Source organism: Meriones unguiculatus, chromosome 4 (assembly GCF_030254825.1).
Source record: "Meriones unguiculatus strain TT.TT164.6M chromosome 4, Bangor_MerUng_6.1, whole genome shotgun sequence".
NCBI classification, from domain to species: domain Eukaryota; kingdom Metazoa; phylum Chordata; class Mammalia; order Rodentia; family Muridae; genus Meriones; species Meriones unguiculatus.
Genome location: NC_083352.1, coordinates 117,490,615 through 117,513,308, shown reverse-complemented (window position 1 = coordinate 117,513,308; position 22,694 = coordinate 117,490,615). Strand labels below are relative to the sequence as shown.

Below are 22,694 nucleotides of genomic sequence, written 5' to 3'. Positions count from 1 at the left end.
TGGAAGACAACTGATAACTTTTCAAGAATAAGTTTGGAACTTTCCTCAAGGGTGTGGCATCTGGAGCAGTTGTACCTCCTCTGTCTTCCAATAACATTCTAATATTCCCTTCTCATCACAGCAACCTCCCTATTTTGTGAGTGGATGCCTTCTCCTTAACTCTGTAGTCTCCTTGAGGGTAGATGCTGTGTCTTATTGACTGATGTGTTTCTGTGGCCTTCTACTGCACCTGGCACATAGTAGGTACTCAATATTTGTTGTGTAAATGAATGAATTAGTGAAGAGATAGTGACTCAGAATTTTTACAACTTGTTCAAGGTCACAAAAACAGTAGATAGCAAGGGCTGCATTCAAAGTCTGGTTTGAGGAGCTTTAATGTTCCTGTCCCTCCATGCGTTTAAAGAAAAATGACAAAATCCCAGCAAGTGTTTACACCCTCAATCACAGACTACAATGTTTTCCAGCTATTTATCAGCAAAACTGCACAGAATCCATATGCAAAATGGCAAGAGGGATGGGGTGCCCCAGACCAAGTGCAAACATACATCATTTCAAAAATGATACAAGAGGAGGGCTTGACCAACAGTCGGTTGACAACTATAAAAGCTAACCATCCACACACAGTGATCATAATGCTCCTTTCTGCAACACAGGTGAAGTTTTGTCCTTTTCAAAGCGCTTCCTAAGTGGTCAGTTTGTGAGCCAGGTCTGGTGTTTATGCTAGTTCTTGTGTAGGTATAAAGTATGAATGGCCCTTAGATTTTTCAGTAGTTGAGAAAAAATATGACTAATATTTTGTGCTATGGTGTTCACATAGCTTAGAGTCATCTGTGAGGGGAGTCCAAATTGAAGGCTTGTTCAGGTCAGAACAGCCTATGGGCATGTCTGTGGATATGTGGGGTTGTCTCGATTGATAGATGTAGGAGGGTTCAGCCCACTGTGGGCAGCTGCATCTTTAGGCAGGTGGTTCGGGGCTATATGAGGATGGTGGCTAAGCATGAGCCTGTGACCCTGGTAGCAAGCTGTGTCCTCCCATGGTTTCTGCTTCACGTTCCTGCTTTGGCTTTCCATGATGAAGGACAGTAACTTGTGAGGTGAAACAAACCCTGCCCCAAGTTGCTTTTGTCTGGAGTGTTTTATCACAGCAAAGATGGAACTACAACATATGTGAACGTTGTATATATTCAAAATTTTCATCCCCAGAGTTTGACTTTACTATAAATGTACTTGTGTGTATCTCCATAATTGCCTTGTGTATGTTACAAAGCTGATAGGTATGAGAAAGACCTTGAGGGCTACAAAACTGAAAATATTCACTATCTCACTTTTTATAGGAAAGTTTTCTAACCTGTGTTCGATGTGACTATTTTCTATTAGTCTATTTTCCTCCTAGCCCTGTGAGGCAGGTAAGACAAGGTACTGCTGACCTCACCTGTCAGAAACAAAAGGCTGCAGGGAAGACATGACTCATACTTCTACATGGTCTTCTTCAGCAGACTGGTTCCTACCTCAGTCCATCTTCTCTGTCTACTGCTAGGCTGCAGCTAGGACGCCCTCCTGAAAAATGGAGTCTGCTTAAACACTCCCAGTCAGGATTCTTGAGAGAGAGAGAGAGAGAGAGAGAGAGGGAGAGAGAAGAAAGGAAGAGGGAGGGAGAGAGAGAGGGAGGGAGAGAGAAAGGGAGGGAAGGGGAAGAGGGAAGGGAGGGAGGGAGACAGAGAAGACAAAGACAGAGACAGAAAGAACCTCCATGGGACTACATTTAGCCAAGTGGCTTTGCATGGTACTTCTGGTTTTTTTGTTCATTTGTTTGTTTCTTTGTTAAAATTTATTTTTATTATTTTAATTACTTGTTGATATAAGTGTGTGTACACATGAGTGCAGATGCCCTCAGAGGCCAGAGGCATCAGATCCCTTTGGTTCTGTAGTGGAAGGTGGTTGAGGGTGACCTGATGTGGGTGCTGGGACTCAGTAAGAGAACAAGGAGGTTTGTTTAACCACTGAGGCATCTCTCCAACCCCAGCCTTTTTTTTTTTTTTTACTCAAGACTGCTCTTAACCCCTCTGTTACCTGGCATGCTGACCACCCTTCCTCTGATGATTTGCATATCTACTTCTTTGACTTGAAAACATTCTTGCCATCCAACCCTATTGTCATTCTCTGTGATAATTTTCTCTCTTATTTCAAAGCTTGGCTTTCTGCCCATACACTTTGAGAACACTTTGTACTAGGGTTTGTTTGGTTGGTTTGGTTTTGGGTTTCCCTTCTTGCTCCAGTGGAATTCCAGGCTCATCTTCACCTTAGCCTTCTTAGACTATATTGGTGCTTGTTAGCTGTTCCAGGGCCTACTATTTGCTGAGTGATTATCATAAGCCAGGCACCACACACAGCACTTGCTATGCACTACTCAGTTATATTCTTATATTAGGTCAGGGAAACAAGGGGCATTGCTGTCATCAGTCTGTGTGTCCCGGCATTGAGATTCAGATCAGTTAAGTACCTTTGTCAGCTTAGAATCCAAAGCTGTGCAAACCCAAAGATGAACTTCTTAACCTCTAGAAAATAAGGAGCTACATGTCAATATGAAAAAAAATTCACTTAATAAAAAAATAATAGAAGCTAACTGGGCACATAAACCTTTGGCTCAGTATTTTTCATTTCCCAGTCATGTCACTTGGAAAATCACATGTGTTTCTAAGTCAGCCTCTTTACCTGGAAAGTGAAGATAATAGTGTGTATCTCATAAAATGATTTTAAGGAAAGCAGCGCAAGTCTTAGTTTAGCTGGAAGGGCCCAGAGGAGGGCCCTCTTTATCCTCTGGGGATACAACTGTGCAATGATGCTCAAACTAGCAGTGGTAAGAACACAGGGACAGAAAGGTACACCTCCAGTGAGCAGAGAAGCAGAAGAGAGGTGTAGATTATACATCTCAGAAGAGCGGGGAAATGGAAATAGGAGCGGGTGCTGTTCGTGGAACCAGAAATAATATTGCTCCCATTTCACTTCTGAGATGTAGAGAAGAAACCAAGTCACCTTGAAGTTAGGCTGCATCAGGCAGTAGTATTTATCAAGGACATGGAGTCGAAACATGAGTCATGTCTAAGTGAGATATTTAATATCAAGGTTGCCACCTGAAGGGTTTCTCTTCCTTTGAGGTGACCAGATATGTTCTAGATGGCATAGCAAATAAATAAGCATTTATGATACTAAGGTATTGAGATTTGGTTATAATTTCTTATTGCATCAAAGCTTATCTATCCCGACTAACCCATTTGAAGAAGAGTGGAAATTTCTTCCTTCCTCCTTCATTCCCTGCTTTCCACATCTAGGGGATTTAACTGGAGGGTTTGTGACTCGTATCTCTTTGTATAGGATCTGCTTGGTGTCTTTATGTACACAAGCAACTATGAGTGAAAATTTGAGATCAAGTAAAGAAAAAGGAGGCCAGAATGTGGAGTGAGTCTGACTTCTTTTTCTCTTGCAAAAACAATGAATGTCACCTATAGAGAGATACCGCTGGGCTACAAATGGCCCTGGAGCAGACAAGCTTGAAGATAAACTAATTCCTTGGCTTCAGTACGGAAGTGAAGATTGCTTAGAGCTCCTTGGGCACTGTATTTTCTGCTCCAGATTTCAGGTCTTAACTTAAATACCCCTGAAGAGATACAAAGCCTGTTACAAGCTGAAAAAAATAAAAATAAAAACTTACTAATCATTAGTAGAAAAGGGGCATGGAGGGAAGGACTAACAAATAAAAGTCAACCAATCCTATCAGTGGTCCATGGAATATCTCAGCTAGTCTATGATAGGAACGAAATTCAATAGTGATGTGGAGTCAGCTCTGAGTAGTACTCCTGGAGACTTTGCGCCATTTATACTTCTGAACCTAAATGGGTTCATTTCTTGAGTAGAGATAATAAAAATGGCCAACATATATTTATCACCTGATGGGTGCCATACCTCAGTTCTACCATTACGTTGTAACTTCACATTGCTGCTATCTATACAAACAGTCCTGTGATTGTGTAGCTAATTCCTTCAATTGAAACGTCCTCCTTGAGAGATACTGGTTAACGTTCAAGAAGTAAATGAAAATTATAAGCCATAGGAAGTTCCAGAAATGAGATCCACTGGGCAACTCTCCAAGGTTACATGAGCTGTAACCATTACTGGAGGAGGGAGGAGAGATTCTGACCAGCATCATCTAGACAGCTCCAGGGACGCGGCTTTTATGAGTTATCATTCATGCTAGGGATGGGCTTTTTAGTGAGGCAGCTGTTTTTGAGTCATCTAGCAGCTACTTCTGATGGTTACTGCAATGAGCTCATTCACTGGCTCATTAAGCCATATTTGTGTTGAAATCTTTTTTTTTACTTGCCATTGGTACCCTATGTGAGGTGAGCAGATGTTGGCTCACACCTCACCAAGAAAAGTCACACGATACTAGCACACATGGGTGTTTAATTTTTGGAAACCTTCTCTGCCCCATTTGAGAGGACACTGATGGCGTTTACATCCTCTTCATTTCTAACCCATATCTCTAGCCTACTCCAGACTCTTCCCATCCTTGCTTCCTAACTCTAAATGGCCTCCTTTTCCCTTTAAAAGTGACACGAGTTCTTTGGAAGCACAGATTTGAGCTAATGCCAATCAAGGTATCTCAGGGCTACACTGACACTTTTTTCCTCCTAGTGGAGAGGAATCTGTTAAGGCTCCATAGGCATGTTCTCAGAGGATAAGAGTCACTGTTAGCATTTGTTTTCCTGGACTCTATTCCACGTGCTTTGGCCTTCTTGAGTGTGGTGTGGAGGTGTGTATGGAAGAATGCAATTTAAGCTAGTCTAGGGAGGAGGAGGAAAGAAAACACAAAGAAGACCAGAGAAGTATGCCATCTGTAGCATCAATAAAAATATTAGGATTTTTCAAGACCTTTGGGTAATTTTTTGGTGTCCTTTATGATGTAATCTCTTGTCTTCCCATACAACCGTCAGAAAAAGCTTTGTAATTCCATTGGCATTTTAGGGTCTACGTGGAAACAGGGCAGAGTAGAGTGTGATAAAGGTCAGGGAGACTTTGTTTTATTATACAAGCCCTCACCTAGAATATTCATCCTGTATCTCAGCTAGGTAAGATCATCAGTGTTATGCCTCAACTCTACAAACTCACACCATCAGCCCCTTCCTTCACAGTTTGAAAGAGTTTAAAAGGCTGAACAACACTCAAGACTTTCTCACTGGACTATGTAACTTTAGATTTTTCTCTCACAATTGATACTTTTTTTTAATATATATCTCCCTGTTCAGCTACTATAGCTAGGTTTGGGTGTGCTACGTTCTTGGGTATCTTCTGATACTGCTGAGTAGTTTTGGAGAGAAAAACAGTTCCATGTTAAAGGCTAATAAATAGATAAGGAAACTCTTAGACATGGCTCTATTTATATTATTTCTGTGTAAGATTTTTATCTAAGCACATGATCCTTAGATGTCAAGTGCTAAAGGTCAAGAGCAGCATCATGCTTGCTGCAGCCTTTCAGCTTCTTTACTTTGATTCTAATCTCAGTCCATCTGACACAGGCTGGATATACAGACCTGCATGAGAAATGACTAGAGTCTGGGCTGTGGCCTTCTACAGAGAGCCAAAGTCTATGTACTATGGCAGCTTTAGTGAAAAGCTGTACAGCCAAAGGAAGGATGAAAGCTCCTGTCTATCATCTATCATATGCTTGAGTGAGATAGAAAGAATTAATGATGCCTGCTTTAAAAGCAATGGGGTGGTAATTTACTTATTCCAAGTCAAGCAACTAAACATAGAGAGCAGATGCCAGTTGTATCTGAGCCTTAATGATTTCAAGCAAACTTTTGGAACCACAGGTCTTCAATGCAAACTTCTCCGGCATGCTTCATGTAAGAGAACCTTTTAAGGAGAATTGTATCAATGTGGTTAGAAATTTTCTACTTGGAAAAGACAATTTTTACATCTGTCTTGGATTCTTGGACCACATGTGGCTTGTTATTCTTCGGATAAAGAAGTTATGAACCCATCACTTTCCTACCTCCATGGGGCCCCAGTCTTAGCACCTGCAAAATGAGGGCGTGTCTGTAAAGAAGAGCCATGTATTGTCCCTGTCAGTTCCCATAGGGGTGAGGATCTATTATAGAGAGATAAGAGAGAAATGCTGGATGAAATGGCCCACATCAGGCTTAGAGTTGCAAAAAGATGGTACACTTACAAAAGGCCATCACACACATCTCTTGCATCTTTTTGTTGGACAATGGTTTTAGTCCGTCCTTAATGGACAAGACAGAGCTGTTGGTGACACTGGCCCTGTATCTCATGCTTCATTATTCTGAGGCTTCTCTTTCAGCACCTACTCCAAGGGGGGCTGCTTTAATAGGATCGTTAGAGTGTTTACTAGATTAAAACTGTGGCTGTCTTCGGCAAAGCAACTCTGCAAATGGCCTGTATGGGTTTCTGGATTTATTTTGTCTCAATGACTCGGCTCAGTTTGCAAATCAAATCAAAGCTGATTTTTCTAACTGCCACTCCTGCACACCCAGCAGGAGCCTGCAGAGGCAGCTGCATTCTCCTAAAGGCTGGTGCCAATGGGGGTAGTGCTTCTGCCTGCTGGAAGCCAGAGTGGTTAACAACCAACTGCTGGAAGGCTGGAAGATGGGCAAGTGTGTACCTGCTTGACCCTATTTGAGCAAGGGAACAGAAGAATGGGTCAGAGGACGTCAATTTTATTTCTAAAAGGAGAAAAGATATATAGGATTTTGTGGCCTCAAAGATTGATGGGCAGAAATTATAAGAAGCCAAAAACCACAGTGTTCTTTCCAACTTAAATATCCAAAAGTGAGAGGAACTCCTGGCAATTGGTATGTCCAAAAGCAGAGTCACAAGTAGAGAATGGCCTCCTTTTCTTTCGTTAGTGGGGATTGTAGATCACACAGTCATTCCTCTATTTCATTTTACTCATATATTTGTATATATATATATATATATATATATATATATATAATATCTAAAAAAAGTGGGCATGAAGAATTAAAAATTAAAAAATGGAGCCCTCTATCCATTCTTCTATCCAATATCAATTCATTCATGGAAGTTTCTTTCTATCCATCTGTCCACTGACCTGACAAAGTACCATCCATCTATCCATCCATCCATCCATCCATCTACCCATCCATCCATCTGCGTATTTGTTCAACAAGTTTTATTGAGCATCTATGTGCGCTAAGATCTGGGGACACAGTGATCATCAAAATAGACACTTATGTCACTTGACATTCAGTAGGATGGTAAATATTAAGCATACAGACAAGGATATACATGTTTGCAAGTTGAGATGTATACTACAATGAAAGTGCCAATTTTCTGTATGTATGCTACTTTGTGATCTAATGGTCTTCCTTAGCAAACAAGATTCAAGCTACAATGTAAAAGATGTCTGTATGTTAAGCCAATACATATGCCAGTCAGATACACAAGGTAGCTCATAATGATAGAAAGTTCTGAGGTTAGAAGCAACTTCATTTAGTTCAAAAATTTTTTAAAAAGAGGTGTACAAGTGCCAGCTCACCTGGTGATGTGCTTGCCTTGTAAAGTCCTGAATTCATATCCCTAAGTTCTATGATAGGAAGCTATGTCTGGAGGTGTGTGCATGTAATCACAGGAATGATGACGTAGAAGATGGAAACAGGTAGATGTTTGTGGGACAGCTAGGCTGACCTATAAAAAAACGTTTCAGGCCAACGAGAGTTCTTGTCTCAAGCAAAAGGTGAAAGTTCTTGAGAACCGGCCCTTTAAGTTGTTCTCTGACTCTCACAGTGTACCATGCATATACACACTCCCCACACATGTGTACACACAGACACACACATATACAAACAAACAAATAATGTTAAAAATAGCTAGGAAAGCTCACTGGGCAAAGGGGCTTGCTTATTCTATTTACTAGTAAGTCCAACAACTTGAGTTTGATCTCCAGAACCCACATGGTATATGGGAAGAATAAACTCCTACATGTAGTCCTCTGACCTCCATACATGTTCTGCGACGTGGCAGCTCCACCCCATATACTACTAAATGAATGAATGAATGAATGAATGAATGAATGAAAGAAATTCAGAAAAATGATTGAACAAAGACTATGTGCTGGAGTGCAGTAGATAGGAAAAGAGGAGCCTAAAGGTGAGGCTAAAGGGTAAACAGGAACTATATAATGCAGGAAAGACTGATGGGGACCCGTCTAGTGATAAAAAGCAGTGAAGTTCAGAAAGGTACAAAGAGGGCCCAGGAGAATCACTGAATAAGGGCCCTTGGATGAAAGCAACATCAGATTCTGAAAAACAAAGTGTCTGGAATAGTTCTGCAACTGAGCAAAGTGATCAGGGAATATTTTGAACTTGATCTCTTCTGCCCTAGCCCAGAGGGCATGCATTCAGTTACTTGGACATTTCCTTCAGCATCTGCAGCTGAGACTATCTTCTGCTAGCATGGCTGCTACTTCTTCGGTGGTTGTTTTATCTCTTATTATCTCTTCAGCCCCTCTGAGTTCTAAGCATCTTATTCCAAGTCCTCACACACTCCCTAGGAGAGCTGACAACAACGTAAAATTAAGTTAGCTCTTTGGCCATTTCCTGCATATGAAATACATTCTGATTACTCACTCACCCCACTACCTCTTATCTCTCTTCCATCTTAGGCCCCCTTACACAACGAGTGCCTTTTCAAAGTTCATGACATTTTGGTTGATTCTGAGAGCCATTAAGTTTTTCCCGGATCATTTGTATGTTCATTGGATTGGAATTACCCATTGGAGCGTACTGGGCCACCAGGGCTATACAACTAAAGGCAACAGCCCCCCTTCCCCTTAAGTTTATCAGTAGCAACAAGTAGTTCTGCAGTGAGAGCTGCACCACCATCCTCCTCCATCCATGGCTGACTATTGATGGGCCCATTCTTGTGTGGATACAGTGAAGACATCCTTAGCTGCTGTGGTTTCCTGATTACAATGACTGTCTCTGGCCCATATGGCACGTCACGGTCCTTTTCCCCATCCTCCAGCTCTTACATTCTTTTGACCCCTTCTTCTACAATATTCTCTGAATGTTTTGTCTGAATGCTTTGCTTCTAAACTAAAACAATGCTTATTTACACCTTATTGCTCTTTTCCTCTCCATAGCTCTGGGCAGGTCTATTGCCAGGGCTGGACTGTGCTCTGCAAAGGAATTTGAAACATTCTGGAATCTCTCTCACTTGGGACCATTCTAGTAGCATTTTGCTACCCCTCAACCTGAGTGTGGGATGTATGCAGGGGTCTTGCGGTAGTTAGAGGCAAGACGAGGCTCTTGGTTTGGCACCCAGCCCCTCGTTTCAGGTTGGTACAGCATAAAGATGGTACCAAGGGCTTACAACCAGAACTTGCTCTTGAGTCTAGTCTATGGATCACCCATGGCACTTCTTCCATAACTACCAGAGAGACTGTGGTAGAGTAAGGTGCCAAAGTCTGATGAAGACCAGGATGACTTCTTACTATGAGCCAAGACAACTTCAGAGGAGTATGTATCAACTGTAGATGCTGCCTGAAAATATATCCTTGATCAGCCTATCCCATTCTCTTTTTACCACTTTTACAGATTTCTTTTCAGGGTCCCCCTGAACGGATCACTAGAACATGCCTCTAAATACTTGCCTTAAGCTCTGCTTCTAGAGATCACAAGGAGACACAAATTAGAGCCAGCAACTATATAACACAACAGGTAATGGTTTTAAGGTCAATTCAAAGGACCCCAAATGAGTACTTAGGGCTGAAATACATAATTATCTGGCTCTGTGGGCTTCACACAGATAACCATGGACAACAGCTAGAGAACCCAAAGTCAGGAAAAAGCCAGCAGCTTGATCACTTGATCAAGCTGATCATTGGAGTGCTGGCTTTGTATTTGGTGTGTGATCTCCCCATCAGACATAGTATGCCTGTTAACAGGCCTCCAGGGAAGATGCCAAGATGGCAAAAGGGTGGAGATATAAAAATAGTGATGCCATATTTCTGGGACTTTATAAATGCCTGATGCCTGTAAAGATTTCAAGCACCAAACTTTCCCTTGCTTAAAAAAAAAAATAACAGCAAAATTCCACCATGAAGAAATTTGATGTAGGTGGTATAAAAAGAATGAGATAAGTCATATATCTATCCTTCATTTCAGTGCCTTATGGGAAATACATGGATTCAGGCAGCATTTGCTCTGGAGTGACTCTTGGATGTTTCAAGTGCAGTAACTGATATGGAGGAGACACTGACCAAACATGAATTTTCTTCCTTTAGCCTTAGTGCTGTGTTTCTTAAGAATCCTAATCTGAGGCTGTGTTGTTAAGGGATGGCTCCCTGAACAATGATAGGTTGGGGTTCTGTATTAGGTACTTCTCTACCCTACTCCCAAGTGGTGATCAAGTCTCTGCTGTTTGGGGAGGAATTGTTGAATTTTAATGTCGTATGGAGTCAGGATGTGGATGCTGGAGATGCCGGAAGAGCATTGGCTGGGCTTAATCAGCTGGGGAGTCACACAGTCACTATGCACCACTACCATTTCACACGCTTACGTTTTACCTGTGCAAATACTCTACCAAAGAAAACCTCTGCCACACAAGAGGAGACACAGTGACACTGTGGAGAAATAGACACATGGATGCTCTAGTTCTTCTACTGTCTTTGCCTTTCTCTCTCTGACCAGCAACATGTCCTTGGAGAAGCCAGCATGGTAGAACTCTACACTTCTGAGAACTATGGTTCCAAGGCTGGTGGGAAAGCACAGCCTTATATATTATCCCATCAGCCTTTCATTCCCCATTGCCTCTCAAGTCATATGTTCCCAGTTCTCAGGTAAAACAGACCGAGTAAACTACTCTGTGGAGGAATCTATGTGTCAGTGTGTCCTTAGCACTCAGCAGAGAGGGCAATCATCTTGGCCTCTTTCTTGTCTAGCGTGAAAAGGTACTGGGCAGCGATGGAATACTACTATGGAAAAGGAATTTTCTCAGCGCTTTATCCCCTCTGACTGCCTGTTTAAGTGGGATGCTGCAGACACCCAGCTTCCTGATTGCTGTCTAGGAGCCCCAGTGCTACCCAATTGATGATGTTCTTCCTTCTACATTATCTGTTTTCTTCAGTGGCCAAGCCTGCAAGGTCTGTGATTTGTGTCACTTTTGTCTGTGGACCATCCATCCCCCTGTCTCAAGAAGACCATTTTATCTCTTTCCACAGAGTCATTTGAGTTCCTCAGAGAGAAGAAGTTAGGGGCATGACAGCCTCAGTGACTTCTTATCACCAGGAGCCCCCGTGCTCCATCTTCTCTTTGTGCCATCCCTTTGCTGCCTACATATGCAGCTGAATTCTTAGAATTTAGAAAAGTTCTAAGCAGTCACAGAACATGCTTTGCTAGCTATATTTTCTATCCTACCCTGTATCTTCCTCTATGTTCTTTTTATTTCCACTCACTCACTCACTCACTCACTCACTCACACTGTCTCTCCCCTTCTACCCATATGTGACTTCTTTGTTTGTACACACTTGTACACATTCACGGACATACATATATAAACTTGACTCATTGCCTTTGCCTATTACAGCTATGATGATATGTATACTTATGTTTATACATTTTATACCCTTGGAAGTAAACTGTGAAATTGTGTATGCTGTGAATAAATGCAGAGAACAGAACTCAATTTTGTTTCATGTGTATTGGTGGGGGAAGTTCTTGTTGAAAATATCAATTCTGTAAGAAAAAGATAAACCTGATTTCTAACCATTCAACCTTGTAATAGGTTAAATGATAACAAACCATTCATTGATTTTGTTTTTTAAAAAAAGTAATAAACAGAAACATGTACCAATTGAAAGAGCCAAGCAATTCAATTATAATTAGAAAAACAAAAGTGATGAGCCTGAACAATGCTGCCTTCATGTTTTGGGGGATAAGTGTTGAAATGCAAAGGGCATAACAATGCAGTGTCTGCTTTCCCATTTGAAAGGCGCCAATACTAATCGCCTCATATCTGAAAGCCATGAACCAACTGAATAAAATACAAAACCTCAACCGCAGGTCTAATATACAAGCTTAAAGAAAAACACCCACACAAACATAGACACAAATACAATGAATATATATATATATATATATATATATATATATCAGAATAATATGTTAAAGTCTTTTACATGCATTACTCCATTGATTAATGTACTGCCCATCCATCCATCCATCATCCATCCATCCATCCATCCATCCATCCATCCATCATCCATCCATCCATCTACCCATCATCCATCTATTCAATATATATGTTTGGCATTCTTATTATGCTTTAAGCTCTATGTTATTAACATATTCTTAGGAGATATATGGTGTAGGTGCAAATGACCCCAACAAAAATAATTCTTTCCTTTTGTTTTAGATATTATTGACTAAGCTTCACTTGTGTGAACATAAGGAGCAACGACTGTATTGCTGAATAATAGCTACAATCAGACAAGGACATGTCAACATACCTTTCGTAGCCAGACGCACACAGTTGATTTTTGTTTCCTGGGAACAACAAAAAGAATGAGACAGCAGTTAATTAATTGCTGATTATATAAGAATTCTTATATAAAAATACTGGGATTTGTACATATACATATGTATGTATATAGATTTAATTATAATTTAAAATTTGTCCTTTCCATTTCTTCCACTATTGGGATCACCTTTTAATTTCAGCTCTTTATTTCCTTTCAGGCTTAGAACATATGTTGTTCTGTTTGTTTCATGGCACCTATTACTTCCTCAACCTTTTTACCAGACAGAACTGCTTTATAAATATTCTAACACCTCGAAAGTTTAGCAATTCTCAGTGGTTATTTGATAGTTTACAGCATTCTTTGTTCTCAGGTGTGAATTACCAGATGGAACCAAGCCTTCCTTGGGAAACTTCGTTCTGAGCAGCAGTGTATCTACCTGAGCAGACTAAATGAACATTTGACAAGAGTCAAGTCTATGTGAAGTCTGTCATGAATCAAACTACAAAATTCATGCTCCAAATAGTTGTTTCAGTCCTGAGATCTTTGATGGGTTTCATAGACTTTATGGCTAAACCTCTCTCTATTTCATCTCTCTCTCTCTCTCTCTCTCTCTCTCTCTCTCTCTCTGTGTGTGTGTGTGTGTGTGTGTGAGTCTCTGCCATTTTGTTTCTGTCTGTAAAGGTGTGAAAGGCCAAGCCAAACATTTGTCAAGAGCCCAGGGATTGCTATAGGGTCTACTCTATCTTGAAGGTATTTGGGCCTATCAGATTAGACAACTGTTTTGCAATAATAAACCCTACAGACTTCCATAGATAGAAATAGCGAAGGGTTAATCTGTGCTCAGACTATTAGTTCTACACAAATGTATTGGTGGCTCTCAGGGATGAGATGGAGTGGTATGCAAATCATTTATTTACTCTGAGATGTCAAGGTAGCTGCTAAATTCCATTTTAACCCAAAGGGATCAAATTCTGAAAAGACAAACTCTAGAAATCAAATTCTTTGAATCATAAGTGACACTCAATTCTATTCTTGTTTCATTGGTTAGAACTACTCATGGCCACACTCAGGTTTGGAAGAGGGATTGGAAAAGAGATTGGAATAGGATTGGAAAAGGGATATTCCATATATTATACTCAGAAGCAGAGAAGTGGCAAAGTATCACTGGCATAGTCTATTCCATCTATGTACAGCTTGAACACCACAACTTATCTCTTTTCTTAGCTCAGGCACAACCCCCTATTATTAAGTCATGCTGTCCCAACATTAGCTCCTGGATGCACTGAAAGTTTGCTCTTGCTTGCAAAGGAAAAGGGTTGAGCTAGTGAAAATCAGTTGTCATATCATAAATGATCTTCATCAACAAACCCCTCTAAGATAAGAGCTCAAGTCTTCTGAGCCACTTTTGCTACTCATCCTTCCCTTTTGTGTCTCTTCGTACACAATGACAAGAATAGAAAAAGCACAGTATTTATCAGGTCTCGCCCACATATCATTATCTACTATTGTATTTTCATTATTTATTTTAAGCTTCTAATAACACAGTCAACCTCCCATCACAAGTAAAAGAAATCATATTTATCACTATGGGTTCTATACTCCAGTTCTAATAACCTATCACATTTCTATGACTTACATGTTGTTAAAAAGTATTTTTCTGATGTCTCATCCAAATAATTAGCCTGTAGTAACCAGGAGAATACCAGCAGCAGAGTATGTGTTACAAGCTCTCATTCTGACTGACATTCAGTTGTGCATCAGTCTTTGAACTAACTAGTTATCAGTTCTCTTGCTATGTTAAGCATTCAGATGTTTTAAATAGCTCAAGTTCTCATGCATTTTAACTTTTGCACGGTGGAGGCTCAAAGGATGGTCAAGTTCATTGAAGATATAGATCGCCTATCTACTGCATTTGCCTAACCTAATAGCCTGAGGTGCCTCTTAAAGGAAGAAGGTTGGGGGGGGGCATAACTTGTTACTTGGAAAAAGAGTTTCTTTTCTCATTATGAAAATATCCCTGTAAAAAAAAAAACAACTAAATTTTATAGGTTAGAAAATCATAAGTGTTAAACAGTTCAACAGATCATGGTTCAAATATTTGAAGTATTCCTTTTAGGATTACATATGAAAATTGAACCTTGTTACATTTCAAAGACAAGTTTAGATTTTAATTAAAGAACATATTCAGAAGTCAGAAAAATGATCAAAAAGACACATAGAAAAGGAAAACTGATATCCAAAAGGCTGAAGTCACAAATAAGTTAAAACTTGTACATGATGGTAAGGCTAACAAACTGTTTTCCTTTTTAAATTTGGAGACAGAGGATGGACCTTAAATTCGTGTTGGTTTTCAGTTTCGTGTCTCATTTAAAGATCCTGAGATAGTTTGATAAAATGCGATCCTCAAAGAACCAAAGCCCTCCAAATGGTGGCATCACACTGACTGCCCTGGGAAACTGAAGAGGGGTGAGGTGTAAGATATGATTCAGAGGCTCATCAGCTTTATATTGGTGCAAAGGAAAAAGATTTTGAAAATGTTATATAAGAAAACGTGCCATTTTAATGCATGGTAGTTGCATATAACAGTGGGTGAAGGTTGGATAACACCAAGACTGTTGGAGTAATTAAAAATACAGTCATCCTTCGGTATCTAAACTAGAGATTGTGTAGAAGCCCCATGGGTACCAAACCCACAGACATTCAAGTTCCTTAAGTCTGTCCTCCAAGTCCGTGACTCGGCATCCATGAACACAGGGAGAAGATTCACTGTACATACCTTGACTTTAAAGAGATCCAACCCAATCTCCCTACACCTGAGAAGGTACTCGCAGAGAATAACTCGGAATGTAGTACACAGCCTACTGCTTAAACATGTTGGATCTAAAGTGAAAACTCAAAGCAACTATTCAAGCATGGCCAATGAAGTGGTTGCATATTAGCATAGCAGACCATGAAGAGGCTACCACAACTAAAGCGAATGTGAGGGTCATAACTCCACAGACTGGTAGGCATAAGAAAATATCAAGGGAGGGGGCTGGAATGATGGCTTAGTGGTTAAAAGCACTTCTTGCCTTTGCCAAGGACCCAGGTTAAGATCCCAGCTTCCACAGAAGAGCACAGGATAACCTTAACTCTAGTTCCAAGGCATCTAGGTCTTCTGGCTCTGGAAGGCACCAGGCATACATGTGGTACACACATATACACATGCAGGCAAAACATGCATACACATAAAAATCTTAACGAGAAAATGTTAAATGAATAAGCAATGCACTATTGTTATTCCAATTAATGGGTAACTCGAGGCACAAAGAGAGATCCTGAAGAAAACTGTTGCACTGTTAATTAGATTACACACCTTAAACACTCCTCTTAAATACAATCTGACAAGTTTTTCCATCAAATTAGCACACACTTATGACCAAGTCTAGGAACTCAATGTCACCAACATCTCAGATGTCCCTTCTGGGCTCCTTTTCACCACTTCCTTTCTGAAAAAGGAAAGATTGACCTACCTTCTGTGGGATTTTTTTTTTTTTATTAAATGTTTGTTTACATGGGTGGGAATCTTGGGTAGCTACAAAGGTTTGTTCCATCACTTACTCTTGCTCCCTGTATCATCTGTGTTACTTTCTAACTTTACTTAGAATCACTTTCCCCTGGATGGTTTCTTGCCTGAAAACCAAAGCTTTTCCCAACACTACACCCTCAACTCTGCATTAGCAAAGTCTGTTTTCTATAAGGTAGAGTGCATGTCTAATTACACTAAGTTTTCCTGACTTTCACAAACATGAAGCTGACATGTTCACTTTCTCCTAAGTTCCTGACAGCTTTAATTCCATAAGCAATTTGTCTTTGTTGGTTGGAATTAGGTAAAGAATTACAAAGCCCTGAGTCACTCTCTTGACCTTCTGCTTGATTGGATTGTCAGCAAACAAATCGGAGACATGCTAGACACTGTAAATTCTATTACATGGGAGGTCTGGTCAGTGTACATACGTCCACAGTCCCAATCAGATTAACAAGCAGGAAGTGCTTTCTTTGTGCTCCGACTGTGTAAGAACCTGGAGGGTGTTGTGTTCTGTTCTAGCTCCGCTATACCATTCTCTGGGTCTATAATCTGTGTTGGGAAAGCACACATTATTTTCTCATCTTTTAAGCCTCACTTCCTGCTTGAGACTTGATTATCTTCACACAGGTGTATGTCACCTTGGGGTAGAACTTATAACAAGATCACTTCAGTGCTTGTGTTGAGGTATCCCCTCTGCTCCAGGCTCTTCCAGAGCCGTGTGAAACTGAGCAAGGCACCATCACTCTCTGTGGTTCTAATCCCCAAAAATAAATGACAGAGGAAAAAACTTTTGTGGAAAATTTGGATCATCCTGAGGACATTCTCAAACATTGACTCTGTTCTTGGCTATAGGTGCTATTCCTGCTTTTCCAGTATCCTACCTTCTTGCATCTTGATACTGCTCTATAGTACCTTGTCTTATGCAAATCATTTTAAACTATTGTGTACATTATTTCTATAAATAGCTTTTGTAGTAAGCCAAGTCTGACTTACCCAATAACACACTCATCCATCTTCCAGCAGTTTATTGCAATTGTCAAGTGTTTCTCCAGTAAGATCTCAGTGCTGGTATCCATGGCATCCAAATATGCCAATAACTTCTGTTGGATAATATTTGCAGTTCTTACTGTATTATCCCATTAGATTCCCGTTGTACTATAATGAAGGTTTAATTCTGACCCAGTTTTCAAATGCTTTTACCAGTTCCTTATCTTGTATTTTTGTCTTCTCTAATATTGAACTTCCTCAGTTAGTAAGGTAGGACTTGACCTTCAAGCCTGCCGTATTGCCTTATTTTTTTCCGTAATGGTTTATGTGCATTTCCACTAAGGCCCAAAAACCTGACAACCTACATAATCCTTTGTTCACTGTGACTTAATCAGCTCTTCAACAGGCACTTGCTGAATAATGACTATGTGCCTGGCTTTATCCTGGGTACCGCAGCTAGAATGGCGAACAAAATAGAAATGGTCTTTGTAGGCTGGGGATACCTGGATGAAGATAAATATTAAGTGATGGTCCCCACAAGTAAATATCTAATTGTAAGTAGTCACAAGCAACAGGAGAAAATCTGTTAGGTGTAAAGAAAACAAATCGGACCATGGGCAGGAAGGGAGAAGCATTACAGCTTTGAATGTGCGCTCAGTCTGACAGCTGGAAGAGAAGTAGGAGTCAGATATATGAAGTGTCAAGGAGGGTTGTCCACACTCCAGAACAGATGTGCCAAGCATTAGAAGTAGGAAAACGAGGAGTTCAGTGAAGACATAAAGAAGTCTGGAGTGGCCACAATCACAACGAATCACTTGGACCATGGTGTGAGAAGGAGCTATATATAGCACTTTGCTCTATACTTTAAAAGCAAGAGAGTTATATAAATAGAAAGAAGGCAAATTTCAGTTTAGATTTTTTAACATGTTAAAACCATTGTATAAGGAAGCAAAGTAAGGGTAATAACAATTGAGACAGAGAACAGAAGATGGTAGTCCAGACAAACCAAGAGATGAGTGGTAATGAGCAGGCCCAAGATGGAGTCTGCAGTGGTCTGATTCAGCCTACCCTGACCCCAGGAATGCAATGCACAGTTTGGCTCTGTCTGGCTCCCTGGCTCCCCCACCACCCTAATCCACTCCATATTTATGTATCATAAGGTTTCTGCATGCTCCACCCAGGCTTTCCACAACCCTAGTGCTCTGATCCTTAACTGGTACTTATCTACTGGGGGAACGAATCCAGGAACTAAGTGCTAAGGACATTTTAAAAATAAGTCCACTCTTCAAACACCACAACTCTGCATATTTTCTATCTTTCCATTCTTCAACTAGGTTTTGAACACTGCAATTCCCTCCCCCTACACACACCTTTTCCCTCAGAAGACAAGATTAAGTGGCATTTTCCAAGGTTATGCAGATGGCAAGCCAGGCTGAAATACAAAATAACCTTTAAGCAAGTGGCATTTTTTTTCCCTGGGCGTCTGTATGCAAGCACCCTTTGCCATTCATCTGCTTTTCAGAGTCATATGTAGACACACAAAGATGGCAGATAACAAACAGGCTAAGAAACATACTAAAATATGCACACCTATAGAAGCTAAGCAAGAAGGAGGGACTTCGGGTAAAATCCTCAATCCTAATTCAGAAAGGCAAATGGGATAGACATCAAAAGAGGGAGAAAACAGGGAATAGGACAGGAGCCTAACACAGAGGGCCTCTGAAAGACTTTATGTAGCAGGCTATTAAAGCAGATGCTGAGACGCATAGCCAAACTTTGGGCAGAGTACAGGGAATCTTATGAAAGAAGGGGGAGATAGGAAGACCTGGAGGGGACAGGAGCTCCACAAAGGGAACAATAGAACAGAAAAATCTGGGCCCAGGGGTCTTTTGTGAGACTGATACTCCAACCAAGGACCATGCATGGAGATAACCTAGAACCCCTGCACAGATGTAGCCTATGGCAGCTCAGTCTCTAAGTGTGTTCCCTAATAAGGGGAACAGGGGCTGTCTCTGACATGAACTCAGTGGCTGGCTCTTTGATTACCTCCCTCCCAGAGGTGAGGTTGGGGGCAGTCTTAGCAAGCCATAGAGGAAGACAGTGCAGCTAGTCCTGTTGAGACCTGATAGTCTAGGATAAGAAGGAAGGGGAGAAGGACCTCAGTCCTCCTTCAGTCCATCACTGGACTGGAGGAGGGGAATGCATGGAGAAGAGGGAGGGAGGGCAAGATTGGGAAGGGATGAGGGAGGGAGCTACAGCTGGGATACAAAGTGAATAAATTGTAATAAATAAAAAATAAATAAATAAGAAGTTTTTTAATTAAAGAAAACTGCTTTGACTTGACACAGGAATCTGAGAGAATTCAAAAGTCAGGGACAACAAAGACAAGCACATGGGCTCCAGAAACTTAGGGAGACTCCTCTGATTTCCCAGATTCCTCTGAGGAAAATGCTTCAGGGATGCCTTTAATTGGTAAGTGGTGCTAGACATAGGTTACTGCCAGGCATGTGTTAATGTCTGTGAACCCTCAGTCACCAAGGTGAAGCTCAGTGAAGTCTCGAGTTGTAGAGGGATGGTTGTGGTGACAGATTTTGCTGGGTGGACACTGTCTATTGTCACCTGTGAGTTGTTCCTGGATAGCATCAGGCTATGCTTGCAATAGACAGAAGTCATGGTCCAGCTCTCAGGGAGGAACCTACTAAGTCTCATGTTAGCCTACTCAGAAAACTTACAGCCAAACTTAAGCTCTCAAATCTTCACCTGAATGTTTTCTCCAGGAGAATCTACTTTCAGTTCACCTTCTCTTTGCATCTTCCTTCAGTCAGATGCTCCCATGAAGGTTGGGGAAGAGAAGCCGAAGTTCATCTTTAATTGCTGCTGTTCCACCCCAGTCTCTCTTGACATGTCATCATTAGCTACAACCAATCATTCCTTTCTGACCTCTTTTATACATTCAACTTCTGGGTTATTCTGTATTTTGGGTTTTTTTTATTACCTTTTCCCCATTTTATTATCTTTTCCCCACTCCACCCCTCCTTTTTTGGTTACATATTTATCCTTTGCTTGACCAACAGTCTTTGAACATTCAGTCTTCATGAGTCTCAAATTTGTTTCTAGCACTGTTGCTCCTGATATTCAGGGTCACATATTTGTATACTTGAGCTATTTACAATCAAATATTCAGACCTTGGGAATAATTTTATCTACCCCTATCACTTAGACTCCAAACATAATCTACTACCAGTTTCAATCAAAGTTCTCATCAGCTTGCTACTCAGTTATTAAGTTAAAATTTAATTCTATCATTGTTTTTTTCTAGTTATATCACCACCTACAACCAAATGAACAAAAATCCATATTGGCTGTGAATAGTTGAAGAACCAAGTAACAATACAGTATCAGATATTCCTACGAACTTTTCAGAAAACAAAACAAAACAGGAAAACAAAATCAATCATTTAATATCTACAACCTCAACACAATTAACAAACAGAACATTATTAGCATTTCGTAGTCCCTGTTGGCAACATGGGAAGAAACAAACATGAATAAAATGTGTCTACAACTGTCAACACAAGACATCACAGACAAAAAAAAAGATCTCAAAAGTAAACAAATGACTATAAAAACTCACCACCAATGGCACAAAATAAACACTCAGTCAATTTAGACTGTGGCGGCTTTCTAGACCGCTCAGTGTGTAAAGTCACTTGCCGCCAAGCCTGATGACCTGATTTCAATCTCTGAACCTACGCAGTGGAAGAAAACAGATTCCTGACAATTGTTCTTTAGCTTCCTCGTGTACTGACAACCACACCCCTCCTACAACAGAATAAATAAATCACCTTTTAAATCTTACATTTCACTATCATGTCCTATCAGAGTCTCTGCGAACTGTTAATTTAGTAAGCCGCTTTAAATCTACAGAATAAGGTTTCAAGTAAGCAATAAGGCAGCTGCATGTAGATGATGGAAGTGTCCCCACCAGGAAAGAAAACAGGCGAAAGGGGGAACAGGTTACGCATCGCTTTACAATGAATCGAATATTCTGGAAAAACTTTGGCCTAGAAATGAACAAGTTAAAAGCAGAAATGTTACAGAAATCAGCGGAGAAAATGCAGGGAACACTAGTTTAACTCGTAAAGGTGGTGAAAGAAAATTGACACAAAATCACCCCAGAAAGAATGATTAATTACAAGGTTGCTAAAAGAGAAGTTTAATAAATATTTGAAGAAAAAATGACTATGAAAATGAAATAAAGGGAAAAATCAAGAGTATTTAACAAGTGGCTCAAAGGGGAGGGGGGGAATGAAGAACATACCACAGATGCATATATAGAACTGCCCTTACAGACCAGAAAAAAATTAGATAGGTAAATGATGGTCTAATAGATTACTGGAAGTAAAATATGTCTGAGCCTACATATTGTCAGAACATACAGATCTCTGTGAAAGGAGACTAAGTAATATTAAGTGGAAGACATAGAATTATAAAACTATTAAGTAAAATCATTTAAAGATTACAGAAAAGTATCAACTATTTCCCATGTGCTAATAAAAATAATGTGTGTTGTGTAGTTATTGGCTGAAATGACCTGTAAAGGCTCATTTGCTCTGTAGTATAGTTTAATGCTGATGTTTCCTTATTGATTTTGATTATCCTACAAAAACAAGGTAAAAGAAAGAAAATGACTCATCAACATCCTGCATGGTTCTAGTGTAATATTTTTTAACAACATAGTAGCAGGTTAAATCCAATAACACATTAAAAATGACAGCCTCTGTGGATGAACTGAGATTATTCTAGGAATGAAAGAATGGTTCCATCATACAAATGCAACATACAACATCAATGTCATCAAGGACAAAACATCATATATTCATCTCAAAATATGCTAACATAAACAAACAAACCAAAGGCACTTGATATATTTATTCAACATTCTTTTGTCATAAAAATCCTAAAACATAAGGAATAGAATTTGGCCCTTGAACATAATACAAGTTAAAAATAATAATGATGATAATAATAATAATAATAAACTCACAGCCAATATCATACTGGGTGGGAGCAAAGCAGAATGTGGTTCTTTTAAGGCACTGAGCAATTAATGAGTATCTATTCTCCTATTATTTTATTATTTTCAAGTACTGGGGGGTTCAACCTAGGCCCTCTGCTATGATAGAAAAATACTGTGCTATGGAGCTACATTAGCTTTTCTTCTTTTAAATTAAAAAAAAAAAACAACTGAGACATAATTTTTGCTAAGTTGACTAAGTTCATCTTAAAGTCACACTGTAGCTAACGTGGGTCATGAATGTATAATCTTCATGTCTTAGCCTCATAAGTAGCTAGGAGTATATGTCTTCTGGACTTGTCTCTATCACTCCTATTCAATATTGCACTAGAAGTTTTATCCAGAGAAGTCAGAGGAGTGAAATACAAAACATACAAATAGAAAAAGAAAGCGTCAAATCATTCATTTGCAAAGGACTACTAGAAATAATACAGAAATTAGGTAAAAAGGAAGGACACAAAACCAACATACAAATTTGGAACATTTTTATCAGCTAG

The 22,694-nt window shown here is 40.0% G+C and overlaps 1 protein-coding gene across 17 annotated transcripts in view; it reads right to left on the bottom strand.

The window, feature by feature from the left end:
* The window catches only part of Ptprt (protein tyrosine phosphatase receptor type T), a 1,127,865-nt gene that overhangs the window by 207,273 nt on the left and 897,898 nt on the right, over window positions 1-22,694 (bottom strand). For all 17 annotated transcript variants that reach the window (XM_060382888.1, XM_060382893.1, XM_060382885.1 and 14 more), the window contains exon 13: window positions 12,554-12,590. In XM_060382888.1, coding sequence (XP_060238871.1) covers window positions 12,554-12,590 — 37 coding nt within the window. The remainder of the gene's footprint in view (window positions 1-12,553; window positions 12,591-22,694) is intronic.